The 17756-nt window shown below is 46.5% G+C and overlaps 1 protein-coding gene across 3 annotated transcripts; it reads left to right on the forward strand.

Moving 5' to 3' along the window:
• The first annotated feature begins 2027 nt into the window (after positions 1–2027).
• zdhhc18b (zDHHC palmitoyltransferase 18b) lies at positions 2028–14050 on the forward strand. Of its 3 annotated transcripts, XM_028963623.1 has the most exons (10): positions 2028–2994; positions 3547–3707; positions 4016–4174; positions 4566–4703; positions 4969–5020; positions 5148–5250; positions 5337–5449; positions 5821–5920; positions 6785–6841; positions 7330–7464. In XM_028963623.1, exons 1-9 carry the CDS (start codon positions 2756–2758, stop codon positions 6824–6826), a joined length of 1107 nt encoding a protein of 368 aa, XP_028819456.1. In that variant the 5' UTR covers positions 2028–2755; the 3' UTR covers positions 6827–6841; positions 7330–7464. The 3 variants fall into 3 exon arrangements, with proteins under 3 accessions (XP_028819456.1, XP_028819455.1, XP_028819454.1); XM_028963622.1 differs by lacking the exons at positions 6785–6841; positions 7330–7464 and adding an exon at positions 13832–14050; XM_028963621.1 differs by lacking the exon at positions 6785–6841 and having other exon boundaries at positions 7330–8561.
• Positions 14051–17756: the final 3706 nt, after the last annotated feature.

Below are 17756 nucleotides of genomic sequence, written 5' to 3' on the forward strand. Positions count from 1 at the left end.
GGGATGCATTAGAGAAGTGGTGAAGTGTTCCGAGGTCGGCACCTTGTGTTTTAGGAGATTCAGTTGCAATCTGGGCCCTACGTTTGTCCATTTCCTGGATTCTTCTGATGCTGTCAACATGCTGTCCGAGCCATGTGATCAGAAGGCTGCAGCCCCGGCTGAGTGGGGTGGCCCTGCCACGCGAACAATTTCTGGTGTTCGTCACCAGCAGTCACCCCAGAGGCAGGATGAGCCTTGAACTCACAAACATGGCAGCGAGAGATGAAATGTCCCCTTGTGTTTTGGCTGCCGGGATGACCTGTGCTGTTAAATTGTCCTACCGGCGGATCTGGACCCAGAAATGTTTGCCTCTGGACACCGCGTTTAATCGCGCCACAGCGATAACGTGCGTGTGCGCATGCGCAGGTAGCACGTTTTGCCGGGAAGGCGACATCACCGGTGTCGCACCATATTCTGTGACCGTCGTATTTTGTGACCCTAGGGGCGCTGTTTTGCTGATTTGATCACCGCACACTTTTTACGTAAAGCACTCTATTATTTGTCCTAAGCGTCGGCCTTTGCGTTTCTCATATAGAGAGAGAGATATATAGAGATATATATATATATAACATTTGTGGTCTCCGTTTTTTCCATGTTTGCGTTACTTTGTGACAAAATATTTATACTTGAATCGTTTTTACCAATCTAAAATGCGGCAAATCCGTCAGCGGCCCTGGGGTCCCAAAACACGACGGTCCCAGAATATGGCGTAACACCGGAATACCCCGTGGCCCGAACTTTCCCTCCGACCCGCTTGGTGAATATTACCTCACTGCCACGTCCATTTATATAACGGGCACGTTTAATTATAGGGTGTACCCTAGCATTTTAAGGTGTAAAGTGCCTGAAATAGATCAATTCTGTGTACGCGCTCCTGGAAAATAAACTACAACCTTTTAAGGAATAAACGACATTTACGACGTTTCTTGAATCGTGTCGACATGCGCGGTCTGAGCAAACATCCACCTTTCTTCCACGAACTCTGCAGCCATGTGGTGCGTTGGATTGGCGGTGACAGTGGGTCCCTCGCCGACCTGCTTTGTTCCTGCGCAATAAGAGCGTCCTACACGGCAAGGCCCGAATTATGTATATAATTATGTGTGTGTGTGTGTGTGTGTGTGTGTGTGTATATATATACATGGTACAGGCCAAAAGTTTTGACATTCAACGTGTTTTCACCACATGTGTTCATTCATAGTTTTGATGCCTTCAGTGAGAATCTACCAACGTAAATGGTCATGAAAATAAAGAAAACACGTTGAATGAGAAGCTGTGTCCAAACGTATGGCCTCTACTGTATGTGTGTGTGTATGTATGTATGTATGTATGTATGTATGTATGTGTGTGTGTGTGTGTGTATGTATATATATATATATATATATATATATATATATATATACACACACACACACACACATACACACAGTGTAGTGATTGTCACATATGATACACAGCACCATATATATATATATATATATATATATCAGACGCCCTTATCCTGAGCGACTTACAATCAATAGTTACAGAGACAGTCCCCCCCTGGAAACCTTCAGGGATAAATGTCTTGCTTAGGGACACAATGGAAGTAAGCAGGGTTTTAAACTGGGACTTCTGGTTTATAGGCGAGTGTTTTGCTCACTAGGCTACTACCACCCCTGAAAATAAATATAAATCTTTATTTTCTTTTTATATGAAGATGGTCCCAGACTCCTGATGTGGAGCTGGAGCAGAGCTGTGAATCTGTACTACTGGAACTGATTTTCCTCTTTATAATCTGTATTTTGCCCACGTCTGTAAATAAGATGTATGTATATTGTTTATGTTGCTCTCGCGTCTATATTGTATTGATTCGAGTCGCCCCAACGGCCACAACGAATTTTTTTGAGTAATAAACTCGATCGTGATTTGTTTTTTTTGTCGTTTTTTCCTCCAGGCAGACAGGTGTCGCCGCGGCGCCCTGTCCCCCCAATTACCAGACGTGTAAAAAAAAAAGGAAGAAGCAGGAAAGGAAGCGATTTTCACACAATGGCTCCGTGTGCGGATTTACAGCCAGCGCTCCGCCGAGGCGCCGAAGGCAACTGCGCGGCCGCTTTCACGCCCTTTTATCGGATATGTTTCTCGTATTTGTTTCCGGAGCCACGACACTGAAGGACGACGTGAACAAAAATCGGGAAATGGTGCGCCCACCTCCCGCAGCTGCATCGGTATACGCGCTTATATGACGGTGACGAGGGCGACAAATATTCACAGGCGACAATATTCACAGCGTGTCGTCGGTTTTACGTTAAAAAAACAAAACAAAACAACGTGGGCCGCCTGGATGTAAACAAACCTGAGCCGCGGGGTCCATGATGGTCGCGGACCTGCGTACGTTGGTTCAGTTTTTACCGCACGCTTCTGTGTAGTCAGGCGTGTTTCTCTGCTTTTTTTAAATGGCTATGAAGTGTCACGAAGGCGAGTAAAGCAGAAATGACGCCGGGCAGAAGCGCGCACGGGTTTGGGTGCTGTGACGATCTGTGTTGCCCCGTCGTATTTTCCTACCCGCGGGTCTAGCCGTACAGAGCAAGTAGGCGTCCGCTCGTCGGTATCGTGGATGGTAACGTCGTGCTTCGCAGCAACGCCGAGATGCGCCGACAGCCTGCGTGGGCTTGCGCGCATGCGCCGCGGCGCAGGTAGGCTGATCTGACGGGAAGGCGGAAATGGCGCGACCTCCGCTATGAAGAGCCGCGAGTACAAGCAGATCGAGCCCCGGGCGCTGCCGGCCTCGGCACCCCCTGCTCCGGCGGCGGGGAAGGAGCAGGCGCAAGGCGGCCGGGCGCGGAGGAAGTGGGAGGTTTTCCCCGGAAACAACCGCTTCTACTGCGACGGGCGCGTGATGGTGGCCCGCGAGACCGGCGCGCTGCCCGTCACCCTGGGACTCGTCCTGGTCACCAGCGGCTGCTTCTTCATATTCGAGTAAGGAGCCGAACTTTTACTGCACTTCACACTGCGACCTCAGACCAAGTCCAAGACAAGTCATATTGAAACAAATATATTCTTACAATATATTTAACCCTGTCCTGCGTTATAACCAAATCCATCACTACACAGTACGAATCTGGCCAGTCATGTAGTCATCCAGCTGACTAAGTGAAAGTTACTTTTGAATAATCTGCAGTCGCAACCAAAATTGGGTTCAGTGGTGGCCTAGCGGGTAAGGAAGTGGCTCCTTAATCGGAAGGTTGCGGGAATCCCGAACCGCCAAGGTGCCACCGAACAAAGCACCGTCCCCACACACTGCTCCCCAGGCACCGGTCATGGCTGCCCAATACTCACCAAGGGTGATTGTTAAAGTCAGAGGACACGTTTCATTGTCACCGTGTGCTGTGCTGCAGTGTTTCACAATGACAATCACTTCACTTTCAGTTCCATTTTTTGTTTCCTCATTTTTCACGTACTTTAAGAAATATAAAAAAAAATTAGTCTATTTCTACAATCTTATTGTAATTTCTTTCTCCGTGGCTCTAGCTGCCCCTTCCTGGTGCAGCACCTGACCGGCTGCATCCCGGTGATCGGTGGCGTGCTGTTCGCCTTCGTTCTCGCCTCCCTGCTGCGGACCAGCTTCACCGACCCGGGCATCCTGCCTCGCGCCACGCCGGAGGAGGCGGCTGACATCGAGAAGCAGATCGGTACGAGAAGTTAATCTACTCGCTTCCACCTGAAGCTCGCGGTGGGCGGGGCATTCTGAGGTCATGCTGCTGGTTTAATTAGGTGGATAATGATGAATTTCAGGTGCAGACGTGTGTGAACACGAAACTTTGCTTGAAAAAGGCTACAAAGTAGCCTAATAATAAATGACCACTTTCAAATGAAAATGAAATTAAAATGAATGAAAAGCACAGATATTCACGTTATATATTTTATAATTATTGGTATTGATTGTGTTTTTTGTTGGACTTGTATGAGCATTAATGAATTTGCTTCACTCTTGCCACAGATAACCCTGGCTCCTCCTCCTCATCCTCCTACAGACCTCCTCCCCGCACCAAGGAGGTGGTGATCAACCAGCAGGTGGTGAAGCTGAAGTACTGCTTCACCTGCAAGATCTTCCGGCCACCGCGCACCTCCCACTGCAGCCTGTGCGACAACTGCGTGGGTGCGTGACTCTGGCGGGGTCGTTACCAGGGAGACGCCCCTTCACGGCCCTTTAATCTTTCATGTGCTTCTCTCTTCTTTCTGTGGGTTTTTTTATAAATCTATTTGCGAGGTTCAAGCTAAAACGGCTTTATTTAACAAAAAAAGAAAAATGTTCTCATCCTGTAAATATGGATAAATACATTTAGTTAGTTAATTAACTGACTAATTAATTAATTAATTAATTAATAAAAAAAAAAAAAAAACACTCAGAAGCATTCCGGGGTGCTGCAGTATTTAGAATTTAGCTGCGTACTTCAAACACGTCTGTTACTTTTCTTTCTTTGTTTTTCAGAGAAACCAGCTGCATCAGTCACTGGGAATTTTACGGTGTGTGTGTGTGTGTATTTCAGAGCGCTTTGACCATCACTGCCCCTGGGTGGGGAACTGCGTGGGGAAGCGGAACTACAGATTCTTCTACTGCTTCATCGTCTCCCTGTCCTTCCTCACGGCCTTCATCTTCGGCTGTGTGTCTGCTCACCTGGCCCTCAGTACGTGCTCGCCTGGCCGCGCCCCACTTTTAACATCTCACCTTACATTACATTTACATTTACAGCATTTATCAGACGCCCTTATCCAGAGCGACTTACAACCAGTAGTTACAGGGACAGTCCCCCTGGAGTGTCTTGCTCAGGGACACAATGGTAGTAAGTGGGATTTGAACCCGGGTCTTCTGGTTCACAGGCGAGTGTCTAACCCACTAGGCTACTACCACCCCCTTGCAGCGCACCTTACTGGTTTCATTCTCCTCTTTAGGGTCTAAAGATGGGAAAGGTTTGATCTTCGCCGTCCAGGAGAGTCCAGCCAGATATCCTTGAACCGTCGTCATAACTGCATTCTCTAGAGGAACTTCATGTTGGTCCTCGTCCTTCCTGGTGCCCCTCGATGACTTGTTGTCGACATGGTCTTTTGTTGTCCTTGACTCTGAGCTGCACTGCTGTGGAGCTGGTCATCTGCTTCTTCTCAGTCTGGTCCATTCTGGGCCTGTCGGGCTTCCACACGTACCTTGTGGCCTCCAACCGGACCACTAATGAAGATGTGAGTGTTTATTATTATTATTACAGGTCATTTTGCAGTCAGGTCCGAGTCTGATTGTCTGAACTGTTGGTGTGTGTTTGGCCCAGATTAAAGGCTCGTGGTCGGGGAAGAGCGGAGCGGAGGAGACTGGGAACCCGTACAGCTACAACAACGTCTTCAAGAACTGCTGCGCCGTGCTGTGTGGGCCCATGCCTCCCAGGTGGGATTGTACAATATTAGCACAACAAAATATGAAGATGGTGTTTTCATTGTTTGTATTTTAAATAAAATTCTTAGGAGACTGTTTTCTAGAACCCAGTTGAGTTCTAATCTGAGAATAAAACCATTTTTAAAGAGCCTGGTGAATAACTGGTGAAAATATTCCGGTGAATAAAAGATGAACTGGCTTCTGTATGGTCCACTGTATGGCAACAGTTGACCATCCGGTGCCACCTTGCTTTCTTTGCACCGTGACATTATTCATAATAACATAAACAAGGGATTTAGTATTAAGTTGATTTTCAGATTCAGAAATTGGTTTTAATAAAATGATTAAAGATTCCGAAAACTCATTATCCCCTCCCACCTCAGTTTGATTGACAGACGAGGCTTCCTGCCCACCGAAGATGCCCCTCTTAGCACCGCAGTGGAGATAGTGGAGATGCCTGCTTCTAAAAACGACGTCAACATGGTAGGAGGAGCATTCACGTAGCGTGACCCCTGACCCCTCCCCAAGTCTCACCACCCTGCACACCAACCTCTGGTCCCCTGTCAGATATCGCCTGCCCTGCCCCGACTCGGGTTTAGATGGGGGTTGGTTCTGTAGGCCTGGGGCTTTAGAACCTGAATGTGGCTGCAGTCTGCATTTGTTTGGATTGATTTTTTTTTTTGCGTTTATTTATTTTACTGTATGTTGTGTCCTTGTTGCATCAACTTCCCAGAATTCCTGGCAGAATGTCTGAGGACGTTGATGAAAATGTTGTATTTTTTTTTTCGCCTTCACTTCCTGTGTTCTGGTTTATGATTTGGTTTAAATTCGACCCTGTTCTGCTGACCTTGTGAAAATGTTTTTCATGCTGGAGTTCTGTGCAACCTGACTGGGGAACTGAAAGCATCTGTTCTACACGCTTACCAGTAAATGCTGATATTTATGGTGTGTGTGTTGTTTTCGTTTTGTGTACTGAGTTCAATGAACTGCAGTATTAATAACAATAAATGCCTTAATATTCTGATTCACTCTGCACTTTCACGCTGAATACAGTACTAATATAAAACATTACAAACAGAAAGAACTCTACAGGACCTGGGTGGGGTCTTGTGATTCTCGTGTTTTGTGAAAGTGTGTCCTCATACTGTATTTGTGTGTTATTATGTTTGTCTTATGTTTTTGTTTTTAAATTATATTTTTTTTATCTGAATAAACATACGTCTTTTTTTTCCCCCCAGACGTTGCATGCATCTTGACTTCAGAGAGTAGCTTTCCCTTCAGGATCTAGAACGTGATGAGTGGCTGTCCATGTTAACTGTGTGTGTGTGTGTGTGTGTGTGTGTGTAGGAGGAACGTTGTCTGGACTTTGCTCAGTCCTGCACCAGCTGATATTTCGTGACGGAGGTTGGTACAGTGCCGCCATGCCAGGCCGTATCCGATCAGCCTCGGCAGCGCTATCGCTCCCGCCTCGCCTCGCCTCGCCCAGCGAGGAAACGGGCTGCTCTGTCTTCTCTTGTGTTTTAGTGTGAACCTCATTATCACTCATTTCTTTTATTTGGTGGCTCTGTGTTTTGGTTTACGACGTCCCGCTCCACAGTCGATCTTTTCTCAGACGTGGTACTGGTTTGGTATTTCTGGCGGCTGTTCTGAGCTGCATGTTGAGCTGCATCTGCTACAGCTGTCTGTCTGCCTGTCTGTCTCTCTTTGTTGTGTCTTGTATTTTGAATCTAATTTCTGATTGTCTTTTTTTTTTTTTCCCCAACTTCCTTGCCTCTCTGTCTCCATCTCTCTGTGTCTTTATGTGTCTGTCTGATTAAATATTTATCTGTCTGTCTGTCTGTTTCTGTATATGTATATGGCTGGCTGTCTGTCTCTGCCCCGCCCTGTCTCAGTGTACTCAGGGCACTAAGGATCTTCTGGAGTCGCCGTCCGTGTCCCCCATCCTCTCTGCCTCCTGTCCCCAGGCGAAGCCCCAGATGGTTTCATCCGCTCCGCCCGACTCTGTCCCAGCTGCCACCTCCTCTCAGGGCGGCCGGGGTCACCGGTCTAGTCCCCCCGACAAGCGGCGTCCTCGGCGTAGCCGCAAACGCTCCGCCTCCCACAACCCGGCCTACATTGCCCCGGGCTCCGGTCTCCCGCCACCTCTGCCCACACAGGCCACGTCCTCCAGGCGCAGCAGCCGCAAGGAGCCGCGGCGGAGCAGCTTCACCTCGCTTCAGTGATCATGTGACCTCAGGACCACGTTCCAGAAGGTTCCTGGATCGATATGCAGAACAAGTCTTCTTTTCAGCCATCAGGGGGCGCAGTGTTTTAATCAGCAATAAAAAAAGTGTCCCTCCTGCGCCCAGGGGCCCGAGCTGCAGCCACCCGCCTGCTGTTGCATGTTCTTCAACTCGATAAACTCCTATAAAAAAAGGCGGAACCTTCCACTGAACTTTCCACCTGAGGCCAGTGGTCCTCAGTGCGTCTGTAGCTGCTTCCGTTCTCGTTCTAAAGCCACAGGACCACCTTGACCTGATGTTCCAGACTCCTTCACTCACAGATTAGCAGTACATTTCTAATCCTGCACAGCACTGATAGAAATCCCATCATGCCGAGTTCAGAGACCAATAATCCTGACTCGTTCACCAGAGACACTCAGTATGCAAAACGTGTTAATTCTGTGACCCTCATCATATCTGCAGTAATTTGCACAGGAAATCTAATGATGTAACTGGCTGACTTGACGTTTGTGTGTGTGTGTGTGTGTGTGTGCGCGTGTGTGTGTGTACGTACATGTACATAAACTGCTTGCCAGTAGTTTGGGCCGACCTTCGTTTTCTACAGGAAAAACTTCAGTGTTTGCTAGTCTGTATTGACACGGTGTATTAGTAACACATATTGGTGGTTGTGAGAGTTTTTGAAAGAGCAGCATATAAGGGGTGACCCAAACACCTGGCCTGTAGTGTATGTGTATATTTTCATCAAAATGAAGAAAGTACGTCCCTGTGTAGTCATCCCTTAACTATGATCTTAAGGAATGCGTTCGTGAAACCTCCCCAGTTAATTCACGGGTATTTTAAGGGCTCGTCAAGCCAATTTTGTTGCACAATGTCATTGAAATAAATCATGGAAGGAAAATGTACTTCCCTGTGTGTCGTATTATGTCGCTGATATGTAAAATCTTGCTCTATGCACTGGTGTGTGTGATGTGGCTCTGTCCATTTTTAACGCACTGTCACGGTCTCTCCACCACCAGAGGGCGACACGCACCAGAAGAAAGAAAGAAAGAAATATAACACCCCAGTTTTCTGAAGCATTCCATGTTCTCATGCAGGTGTTCTAAGCTTTGCAAATTAATATTAACATTTATATTAATGTGTGCCAATTTTAACACCCAAGGGCCTCCAAAACCTAAAACAACACCATGATCAATGATCAATATATTGATACACCTAGTTTCTACTTCAGTTTATGTTTTTTTCATTACTGTAAATGCAGTTTAATTTATCTGAATCGTATTTTTCTTCTGGGGAAAACCGAGCTCAGATCCAGACGTGGAGCCACCCGCTCTGGGCCCCTGGGTACGGATGGGCCCTGGCTCGCCCTGCGGCCGCTCTGATTGGACGCCGCCAGCTGACGCGTGCGGAATGTGTGTAAATAACGCATGTGGCCGGTGCGGAGGCGCGTTTGTGGTTGCAGGTAGATTATCTTTTATTGCCCAGGTTGAGGTTCAGTAACCGTAATTACGGCGGCAGACGGCCGCAGTCGGGGTTTTACTTCCCCGCCCCATCACTCCTTCACACGCCGGGCCAGCCTTGACCCTCTGGAACAACGGCACGTTTAGAACGTCATCAGTCAGTGTCTCAGAGAACTTTTCTATTTAACCGATCAGGAATGGTTCCCTCAGCCAATCAGAGCACCAATCCCGGTGCTACATTTCTAGGAAGTCCATTGGTTGAACAGTTTGCTAAAGTGTGAAAAGTGAATCTGGCCCTCTCCTCTACTGGAGAAGTTGACCTTTAGGGAGGGACGCAGGCTTTGCCTTTCGTCCCTGTCACCCTCTGTCACCAGCCGGTAGCTGTTTTTCAACAGCTGCGACATCTCACCATCGTGCTCAAAAGATGGAACTTTTTCGAGTGGCCGCTGATTTAAATATTTTTTTTAATGAATGTCACGCCCCATCACAGTTCCTGTCATCTTTAGTTCCCCGGAACGCCCCTCCTGAAGGCCCCGAGGACGCTGGCATCTGATGATCCATTTTCCTTAGCAGAATATAAGTCACTGTCTTTTCATGTGCTGCCTCCATCGTCACCCAGGAAGGGACGTTTCTCATCGAGGAGTATTCTGATGATGGCGATGGTGGCTTTATATAGGGTATAATTACGGTTAAAACGAGCTTTACCAACCGTGGCTGCGAGGGGAACCAGAGCAGCTGAGCGACAGGAGCACCAGGGGAACCTGTTAACTGGAGAACACGACACCCCAAGGCCAAAATCTAAACACGTGTCCCCCGGGGACAGTGGCTAATTAACCCGCCCACCTTCTCATGGCATTAAAAAGAGATAATTGGCGGCTTTTCCACCGCCGCCCCCCCGCTGCACTTGTAAACGTCCCGTGGCAGGCAGGCCGGGGACCATATGGCCCCTAAAATCGCTTTCATATGCACACAAAACCGCAGTATTAATAACATCACATAATTATGACGCAGGACTGAAACATGCGTTAAACATATTTTATTACAGAGATTCTATTTTATGACATTGCACAGTGGGCTTGGTTGGCTGGTGCTTCATGCATAAAATATGTATAAATATGTAAAAATGTGTATGTAAGTAAAAATAAGACAAGCGTATATAACACAGTAAAATGCGAAACAGACATGCCGCAGTGGACATATTGAATATCGTGCTCATCTATGGACATTTCGAATGGTGGGATTTGGATTGTTTGTTTTTTAAATTTGACATTTTACAGTGTTTGGCAGACACTCTTATCCAGAGCAGCTTACGTAAGATGTTTAAAATGTCCATCATAGAAATTCATCATTTGATCTGTAAATACCATTATTTAATAACTCAAAACCCAACTAGTATTTCCTAGAAATGAAGGTTTTTATTTTGGGTTTGAAGGTCTCTAGTGACTCAGCTGTGAGTACATCTAGTGGAAGTTCATTCCACCACCTGGTCTCCAAGACAGAGAAGAGTCTAGATGAATGCTTTCTGGATACCTTGAGAGGCGATGGTACCAGTGGAGCAGTGCTGGAGGATCAGGGAGAGATGAGGGATCTGAGGTAGGAGGGTGTGACACTTCCTTGGCTTTGCAGGCCAGCATCAGTATTTTGAATCTGATGTAGGGGTAGACACCTACAGGAACCCCGTGGACTGGTGTGGGTGAATTTGGGAAGGTTGAAAACCTAAAAGTCATGTTGCAGCAGTCCGGAGAGGTTGAGTAGAGCTAAGAGGAAGACCAGCCAAGAGCCCGTGTCGACGAAAATGGACGAATCCTTCTAATGCTGTAGAGAAGGAATCGACCTCAGCGAGAGAGACTGGAAATGTGAGACGAGTAGGAGAGTGGATTTTGGGAACTGGATATAAATGAGCGTCAGACGGAGCGGCTGCATCAGGCCCCTGTGGTCTCATTACCGTAACACTAAAAACCACCAGGCTGCTGCTCTACTCCGTGCTCAGGGCCCTTGTTTGGCGTCGGCGTCTCGCTCAGCTGCTCCATTCATGCTGCTGGATCTGTGTGGGGTCCTGCTGGTTCATGGCTCCTGTTGAATAATCATGAATTATTCTTGCCGCCTTCGGCATTTATTGGCTCTTTTAGTGCTGGGTGGTAGGGCCAAAAATTCATATTGTGTCCTGTTCTGAACATCCTGTATGATTGAAATGAATGATAAAACTTGCAAAAAAACAAAAACAAATAAAGAGATGTAACGTTCTATATTTAGAACGAACTTTAAACATCTAACAATAAATGAATATGTATTTCAGAATCTTAGATGGAAATACAGTACAGGCCAAAAGTTTGGACACAGCTTCTCATTCAATGTGTTTTCTTTATTTTCATGACCATTTACGTTGGTAGATTCTCACTGAAGGCATCAAAACTATGAATGAACACATGTGAAGTTATGTACTTAACAAAAAGTGGAGATCTGGCCTCCACAGTCACCGGACCTGAACCCAATCCAGATGGTTTGGGGTGAGCTCATGTGTGTGTTCGGCTTGTGTTCATTCATAGTTTTGATGCCTTCAGTGAGAATCTACCAATGTAAATGGTCATGAAAACAAAGAATGAGAATTAGTGTGTCCAAACTTTTGGCCTGTACTGTATGTAAGCATCAGATGAATCCTAACTCTCAGTTCTGAAGACTCAGAGTTGGTGATGGATACAGGGGGAGTTGTCACAGTAAAAACTTACAAGCATGATGTCACACTGACCTAAATTAATACATATATTTATTAATTTATGAACACATTATAATGGCGTTAGGCATTTTGCATACAAGTGGTTCTGTGGTGGGTGAGGAATTGGACAATATGGAGAATGCTGTCCAGACTTCAGTCCATCTTGAACAATGCAGATCAGCATCTGAAAAGCCCTTTTAGCCATAGACTGACCAGTTTAAAGTGCTCCAATGACTGTCAGGGAAGATCCTTCCTGTTTCCCACCATTAGACTCAAACTCCTTACTCAGTTCCACACAATAATCTGCACAGTAACCTGCTGCTTTTACTGTATATTTATTTATTACAGGTTAACACTGTCATTGTGTGAAAGACATTCTTTTCTATGATGTGCAACAGCCTTCAATGTGCAGATTTACAGATTTTATTTAGATTTAAGTTTTGATAAAAAATTTCTCATTCTGATTTTGAAAATGGGAGCAGCCTTGGAAAGTGGGTGGTAGTAGCCTAGTGGGTAACACACTCGCCTATGAGCCAGAAGACCCAGTTTCAAACCCTGCTTACGACCATCGTGTCCCTGAGCAAGACCCTTAACCCTGAGTGTCTCCTGGGGGGGACTGTCCCTGTAACTACTGATTTTAAGTCGCTCTGGATAAGGGTGTCTGATAAATGCTTTAAAATATTATCTGTATTCAGTGTCATATAATGAAGAGCCCCTAGATGGTGCTGTGTGATTGTACTCTCGCAACATAATCTTGTTCACGTAATGTACATTAGATTAGATTCAACTTTATTGTCATTACACATGTACAAGTACAGGGCAACAAAATGCAGTTTAGGTCTAACCAGAAGTCCAATAAGCAGCAAGTGCAGGATAAAGGTAAAATAGGTTATGGGTATACATAAGGTGAAGAGACTGGATAATATTTACAGATGGATGTACAGTAATATGTAATAACATACAGTTAGTATTAACTATTACTATGAACATATGTATAAAAAAGTGTATAATCAGAATTCTATAATGTAGTGCAATGATTATGTGCAAAAATGTGCAAGATTAAATAGTACGGTGGTTATCCATAGTGTATGAGGGGGCAGAGCAGTTCAGCAAGGAGACAAGTCTGGGATAAAAGCTGTTCCTAAGTCTGCTGGTTCTTGTCCATGGTAGCCTAAAGCTTCTGCCCGAAGGCAGGAGAGAAAACAGACTGTGGGCCGGGTTGGAGGAGTCCTTAAGAATACTGCATGCTCAACGCAGACAGTGCTTCATCTGGATGTCCTTAATGGATCCCTGTGATGCGCTGGGCAGTTTTCACCACCTGCTGCATCGCCTTACGCTCAGCAACAGTGAAGCTCCCATACCACACTGTGAGACAGCTGGTTAGGATGCTCTCTATTGTAGAGCGGTAGAAGTTCACCAGGATGGTAGTGGATAGCTGGTTCTTCTTTAATGTTCTCAACAATAAGAGGCGCTGGTGAGCCTTCTTGACCAGGCTGGAGGTGTGGTGTTAGCTTTAGCTTAGCTCTTAGGCCTCCGTGCTTCCCCCGTCAGGGGCTATGGGCTGTAGGCCTCTACAGCATCCTGTCTAACAACTTTTCGGTTTTAGAACACGTAAGCCAATAGATGCAGTAGAACATTTGCACAGTTGTGAAAAGCAAAGAGGTTCTCATTTTTTTTTTGGACGTAATGTCCTCCTTTTTGAGCAGCGGTGATTACATTTACATTTACAGCATTTACCAGACGCCCTTATCCAGAGCGACTTACAATCAGTAGTTACAGGGACAGTCCCCCCCTGGAGCAACTTAGGGTTAAGTGTCTTGCTCAGGGACACAATGGTAGTAAGTGGGATTTGAACCTGGGTCTTCTGGTTCATAGGCGAGTGTGTTACCACTAGGCTCCTACCACCATTAAATTGTCTTTGAACCGGTATGATTTCTTCTCAGTGCATGGTGGGATGTGCTGAATATTGTTGTTTGAAGTTGATCTTGTGTTCTGTTTGAAGGTCACCACAGGCCGTCATGGCTTTCATCAATTCTCACGGGTCCGTTTCAACCAAGAGGAAAAAGTTCTTCTGCGGTTTATTCAGCGCCCACGCCTTCCTCGCGCCAGGGTGGACGTGGCTAACCGACGACAGGTGCCACCCGAGCCTTCATCAAGCGGCCAAGGGTGCGCTGGACGAGCCAGCTGGCCATTCCTTTCGGGGTGAGTTCAGTGACTCTCACACCAGGGGACCCCACCTACCTGCGGCCCACCAGCTCCCTGCTTCCTGACGGCCACTTCTGGGAAAGGCCTGCATTTGATCCCCGGAGTCACTTTCCGGCTTGGAGTGTTGGGGCGAGCCGATGTGGTGCTTTCCAGCAAAAAAAAACCTCCTCTTTGTTCCCCAGCTTAAGTTCGAGGAACAATCGGCTTCAGTTTTCTGAGGCTGAAATGTGGGCAGGCAGCAGTAGAGATTTTTTTTATAAGGATGTCACATGCTGCTTAATATGCATGGAGATAAACGATGTATAGAAGTGCTCGTTTTTGCTTCTGGGAGTACAACGCTTGGAGATAGATGTTCTTTATTAAATACTCCCAATAACCATTACATTATGAACTTCAAAAAGGCCTAGAATGGGCACGTGAGCAAAATAACTGTAATGCAGGGCAATCGAAAAAAGTATCCTCGTCTAATGAGTCTTTTACCTGAGGAAGACATGGCACCAGGAAGCACTATGGGCAAGCCGGTGAAAGAGGTATTACACAATATTCTTCTGGGAAATCTTCTGCATTCATGTGGTTGTACCACCGACCTCCACCCCTTCGTGGAAACGGTGTTCCCTGGTGGCCCTGCCATATTTCAGCAGAATGACGTGGCCAACCTGCAAAAATGGTTAAAGGAGGTTTCGAGGTCTTGACTTGGCCTCAAAAATGTCCAGATCTGTGGTATATGCTGAAAAAAACAGAGGCAACAGCTCCTGAGACCCACTTTCGAAAGCTTGGTAGCAGATGCAACAGTAGGTACCTCTGGTTAGGTCTGGTTAGGTCCACACCTCACTGTTTTTGCTGCATACTCAACATTAATGTCCTGGCTGATTCATATTCATAGCCTCTACATGCAAATGACTTATTACATTTAAATATTAGAAATGACATTTTTAATAAGTAACAGTTCTGTTGATTTTGTTGGCTTCTAAATCTTTATGTTTCCCTTGTGTGTGTGTGTGTGTCAGTGTGTTTGTGTGGTGGGAGGAAAATGATGAATAGCCATGTGGAGCGTTCTGGGGGAAGATTACAGCTCCTTTAATGGGGGCGCGTTGCTCTGCAGGGGACAGACCACCCTCCACCTCCACCACATTTTCCATTTTAATCCCAACACATTAACGCGAACTACAGCTGCGATCGCGGGAGGTCGAGGTGTGTCTTTTGAGAAATGAAAGGAGCCGATTGTTCTCCAGACCACGGACTCTCCATGTACAACGTATGTTGTGTAATTGTGCATTGTTCCATCATTCGACTCACACTGCCACGTGCTGGCCATCGTTGCTATCACGTGAGTTTTTTTTTTTGTGGAAGTAGCCCACTGAAGCTGAGCAGGCTTTGGTCTGGGCCGCTTTTGAACCGTAGCGGACTAAGTAGGTGTGGAAGAAGTGTTGGTGTGGTCACTGGTCTCATGATGTCTTTAAATATGTCAGTGAGATGAGAGTTAAGGCCTTGTTCACATGGACGTCTGAACTAGGCATTTTTCTGCCGTTGGTGGCATCATGTGATCGCAGACTGAACACCGACCACATGGGCGTTCAGCACCAGTGTTTGGTCGACTGTGTTCGATGCTGTCAAATGAACGCTGCATTGCAACGATTTCTACCGCGTCAATTTCTACAAAAATCCTGACACATGTTGTCATGTGTTTCTATACCACCGCCAGAAAATCACCAAGCAACGACATTATGATATAATTGATTCTGTTCTGCACTGCATCAATGCAGAATGAGATTCATGATGGCCCTGTCTGGCTGTTTAAATGACATTTTTTAGTGTACTGGTATTACACGGTTGACACGGTTGCCTTCACACCGTCTCAGTGGATGTGTTTGCCGCTTCAATACAGTATCTTGCATTATGAAATGGTGTATTTCTGGTTACTTTCTTGAATTGACATAATGAACCTGCTACAGTTCAGCACTACTGCTCTTCTGCATGATGTGTACATGTCCGCAGCGGCGGCTTTCAGCGACCTCTCCAGGGCTCCTGGCGGCTCCGGTCCGAGGGCCGCTTGTATGTCAGCACATCTCCGGCCGGCTGCAACTGCGAGGCGTGATGCATTAACACGGCTGTAAAAGAAAATTTGGGGCTTGCGAGCAAAACTGACATCTGGGCTCAATCTCAACCACAGCGTGCAGCGCGATGGTGGGGTGGAGGAGAGTGAGCATATAGGAACCAAAGGTTCCGTGGTGCGGTGAAGTTGCCTTCGTGTGCTGAACCTGTTCACCTTTAGAAGAGGAAAGTTGCTGTCTCAGACCGTTGTGCCCTCGTGGTGGCGATCTCAGCAGAACAGCAAATTTAGAATTTAAATAAAAAAACATCACATGTACATAAGTATTCAGTCTTTGCACTGAAGCTCAAAGGTGCCTCCTGTTTCCCCTGATTATCCTTGAGATGTTTCGGCAGCTTCTGCACAGTCCTTGTGGAAAAACAGTTGATTGGACATGATTTGGAAAGGCACACTTTGTCTATATAAGGTCGGTTGACAGTTCACGTCACAAACCAAGCATGAAGTCAAAGGAATTGTCTGTAGACCTCCGAGACAGGACAGAAGGGTTACAGAAAATGAGCACAGTTCAAAACCACCAGGACTCTTCTTAGAGCTGACCTGCCAACGAAACTGAGCTATCAGGGGAGAAGGGCCTTAGTCAGGGAGGTGACCAAGAACCCAATGGTCACCCATTTAGAGCTCCAGAGGTCCTCAGTGGACAGAGTAGAACCTTTTACCACCTCTGCATCCGTCCACCAATCAGGTCAGTACGGTAGATTGGCCAGAAGGAAGTAGTAGTAAAACTCCCGCCTGGAGTTTCAGACCATGAGAAACAAAATTCTCTCAGGACTCTCAGACCACGAGAAACAAAATTCTCTGGTCTTTGGTATGAACGCCAGGTGCCACGTTTGGAGGAAAAAAAAATGATTTGAACCATTGTGGAATAATGCTGTAACCTAACATATTGTGTAAAAAGTGATGCCGTGTGAATACTTTCCGGATGCTCTGTACTACCACTGTGCCTCTGACACTTAACCCTGAGTGTCTCCAGGGGGACTGTCCCTCTCACTACTGGTTGTGAATGTCAACGGCCTTGACGAGGTTTCATGTGTCATGTTGGCCACTGTTTGCTTTGTCTATAGTTCACCTCGGCAAAATGGTTGACAAAGTGCGGTTCAGCCTTGGCCTGGGGGTAAGGCAAACGGAGAAGACTTTATCTCTACCAGTCATGGGTGTGGCCAGACAATGATATATGATGTAAAGGCTAAAGACTTCCAAGAACAGTCCATTGCATGTGGACGCCTTAGAACTGCCTTGATGTCTTTGGCAACAAGACCTCTGGATCACCTTCGCCGCACCTTCACAGCTGCTGAGTTTAACCTCCATCTCTGTTCATTCATGAGCAGATGAGCCCTCGGCGTTCCTGGCCGTCCTCAGACTTGCTGCTGCCAACTGGATCTTCCTAACAGGTGGCTTGTTGTCACTAACATGGTGAGGTTTTTTTGTAGAGTGTTCTATTCATTTTTATCAGCTGATGGGTGGACTGTGCTCGTCGTATCTGCAGGTCGAGTTTCAAACTGACCCCTCCCACGGGCCGATCAGGCCATGCTGCCGATAACCTGCTGCATATTTAGGCAAACTGTGAAATCAATCCGCCTGTAAGCGCATTGCTACCCCCGCGGCCGTGTGTCTA

The sequence above is a fragment of the Denticeps clupeoides genome, chromosome 20 (assembly GCF_900700375.1).
Source record: "Denticeps clupeoides chromosome 20, fDenClu1.1, whole genome shotgun sequence".
Lineage (NCBI taxonomy): Eukaryota > Metazoa > Chordata > Actinopteri > Clupeiformes > Denticipitidae > Denticeps > Denticeps clupeoides.

What these genes read in the sequence shown, in the direction of transcription:
- zdhhc18b (XM_028963621.1), top strand. Translation starts at nt 2,756, where the DNA reads ATGAAGAGCCGCGAGTACAAGCAGATCGAGCCCCGGGCGCTGCCGGCC. An exon ending in GGCTGCTTCTTCATATTCGA is followed by an intron (nt 2,995 to 3,546) that starts GTAAGGAGCCGA and finishes CCGTGGCTCTAG; the next exon opens with CTGCCCCTTCCTGGTGCAGC. An exon ending in TGTGGGCCCATGCCTCCCAG is followed by an intron (nt 5,450 to 5,820) that starts GTGGGATTGTAC and finishes CTCCCACCTCAG; the next exon opens with TTTGATTGACAGACGAGGCT.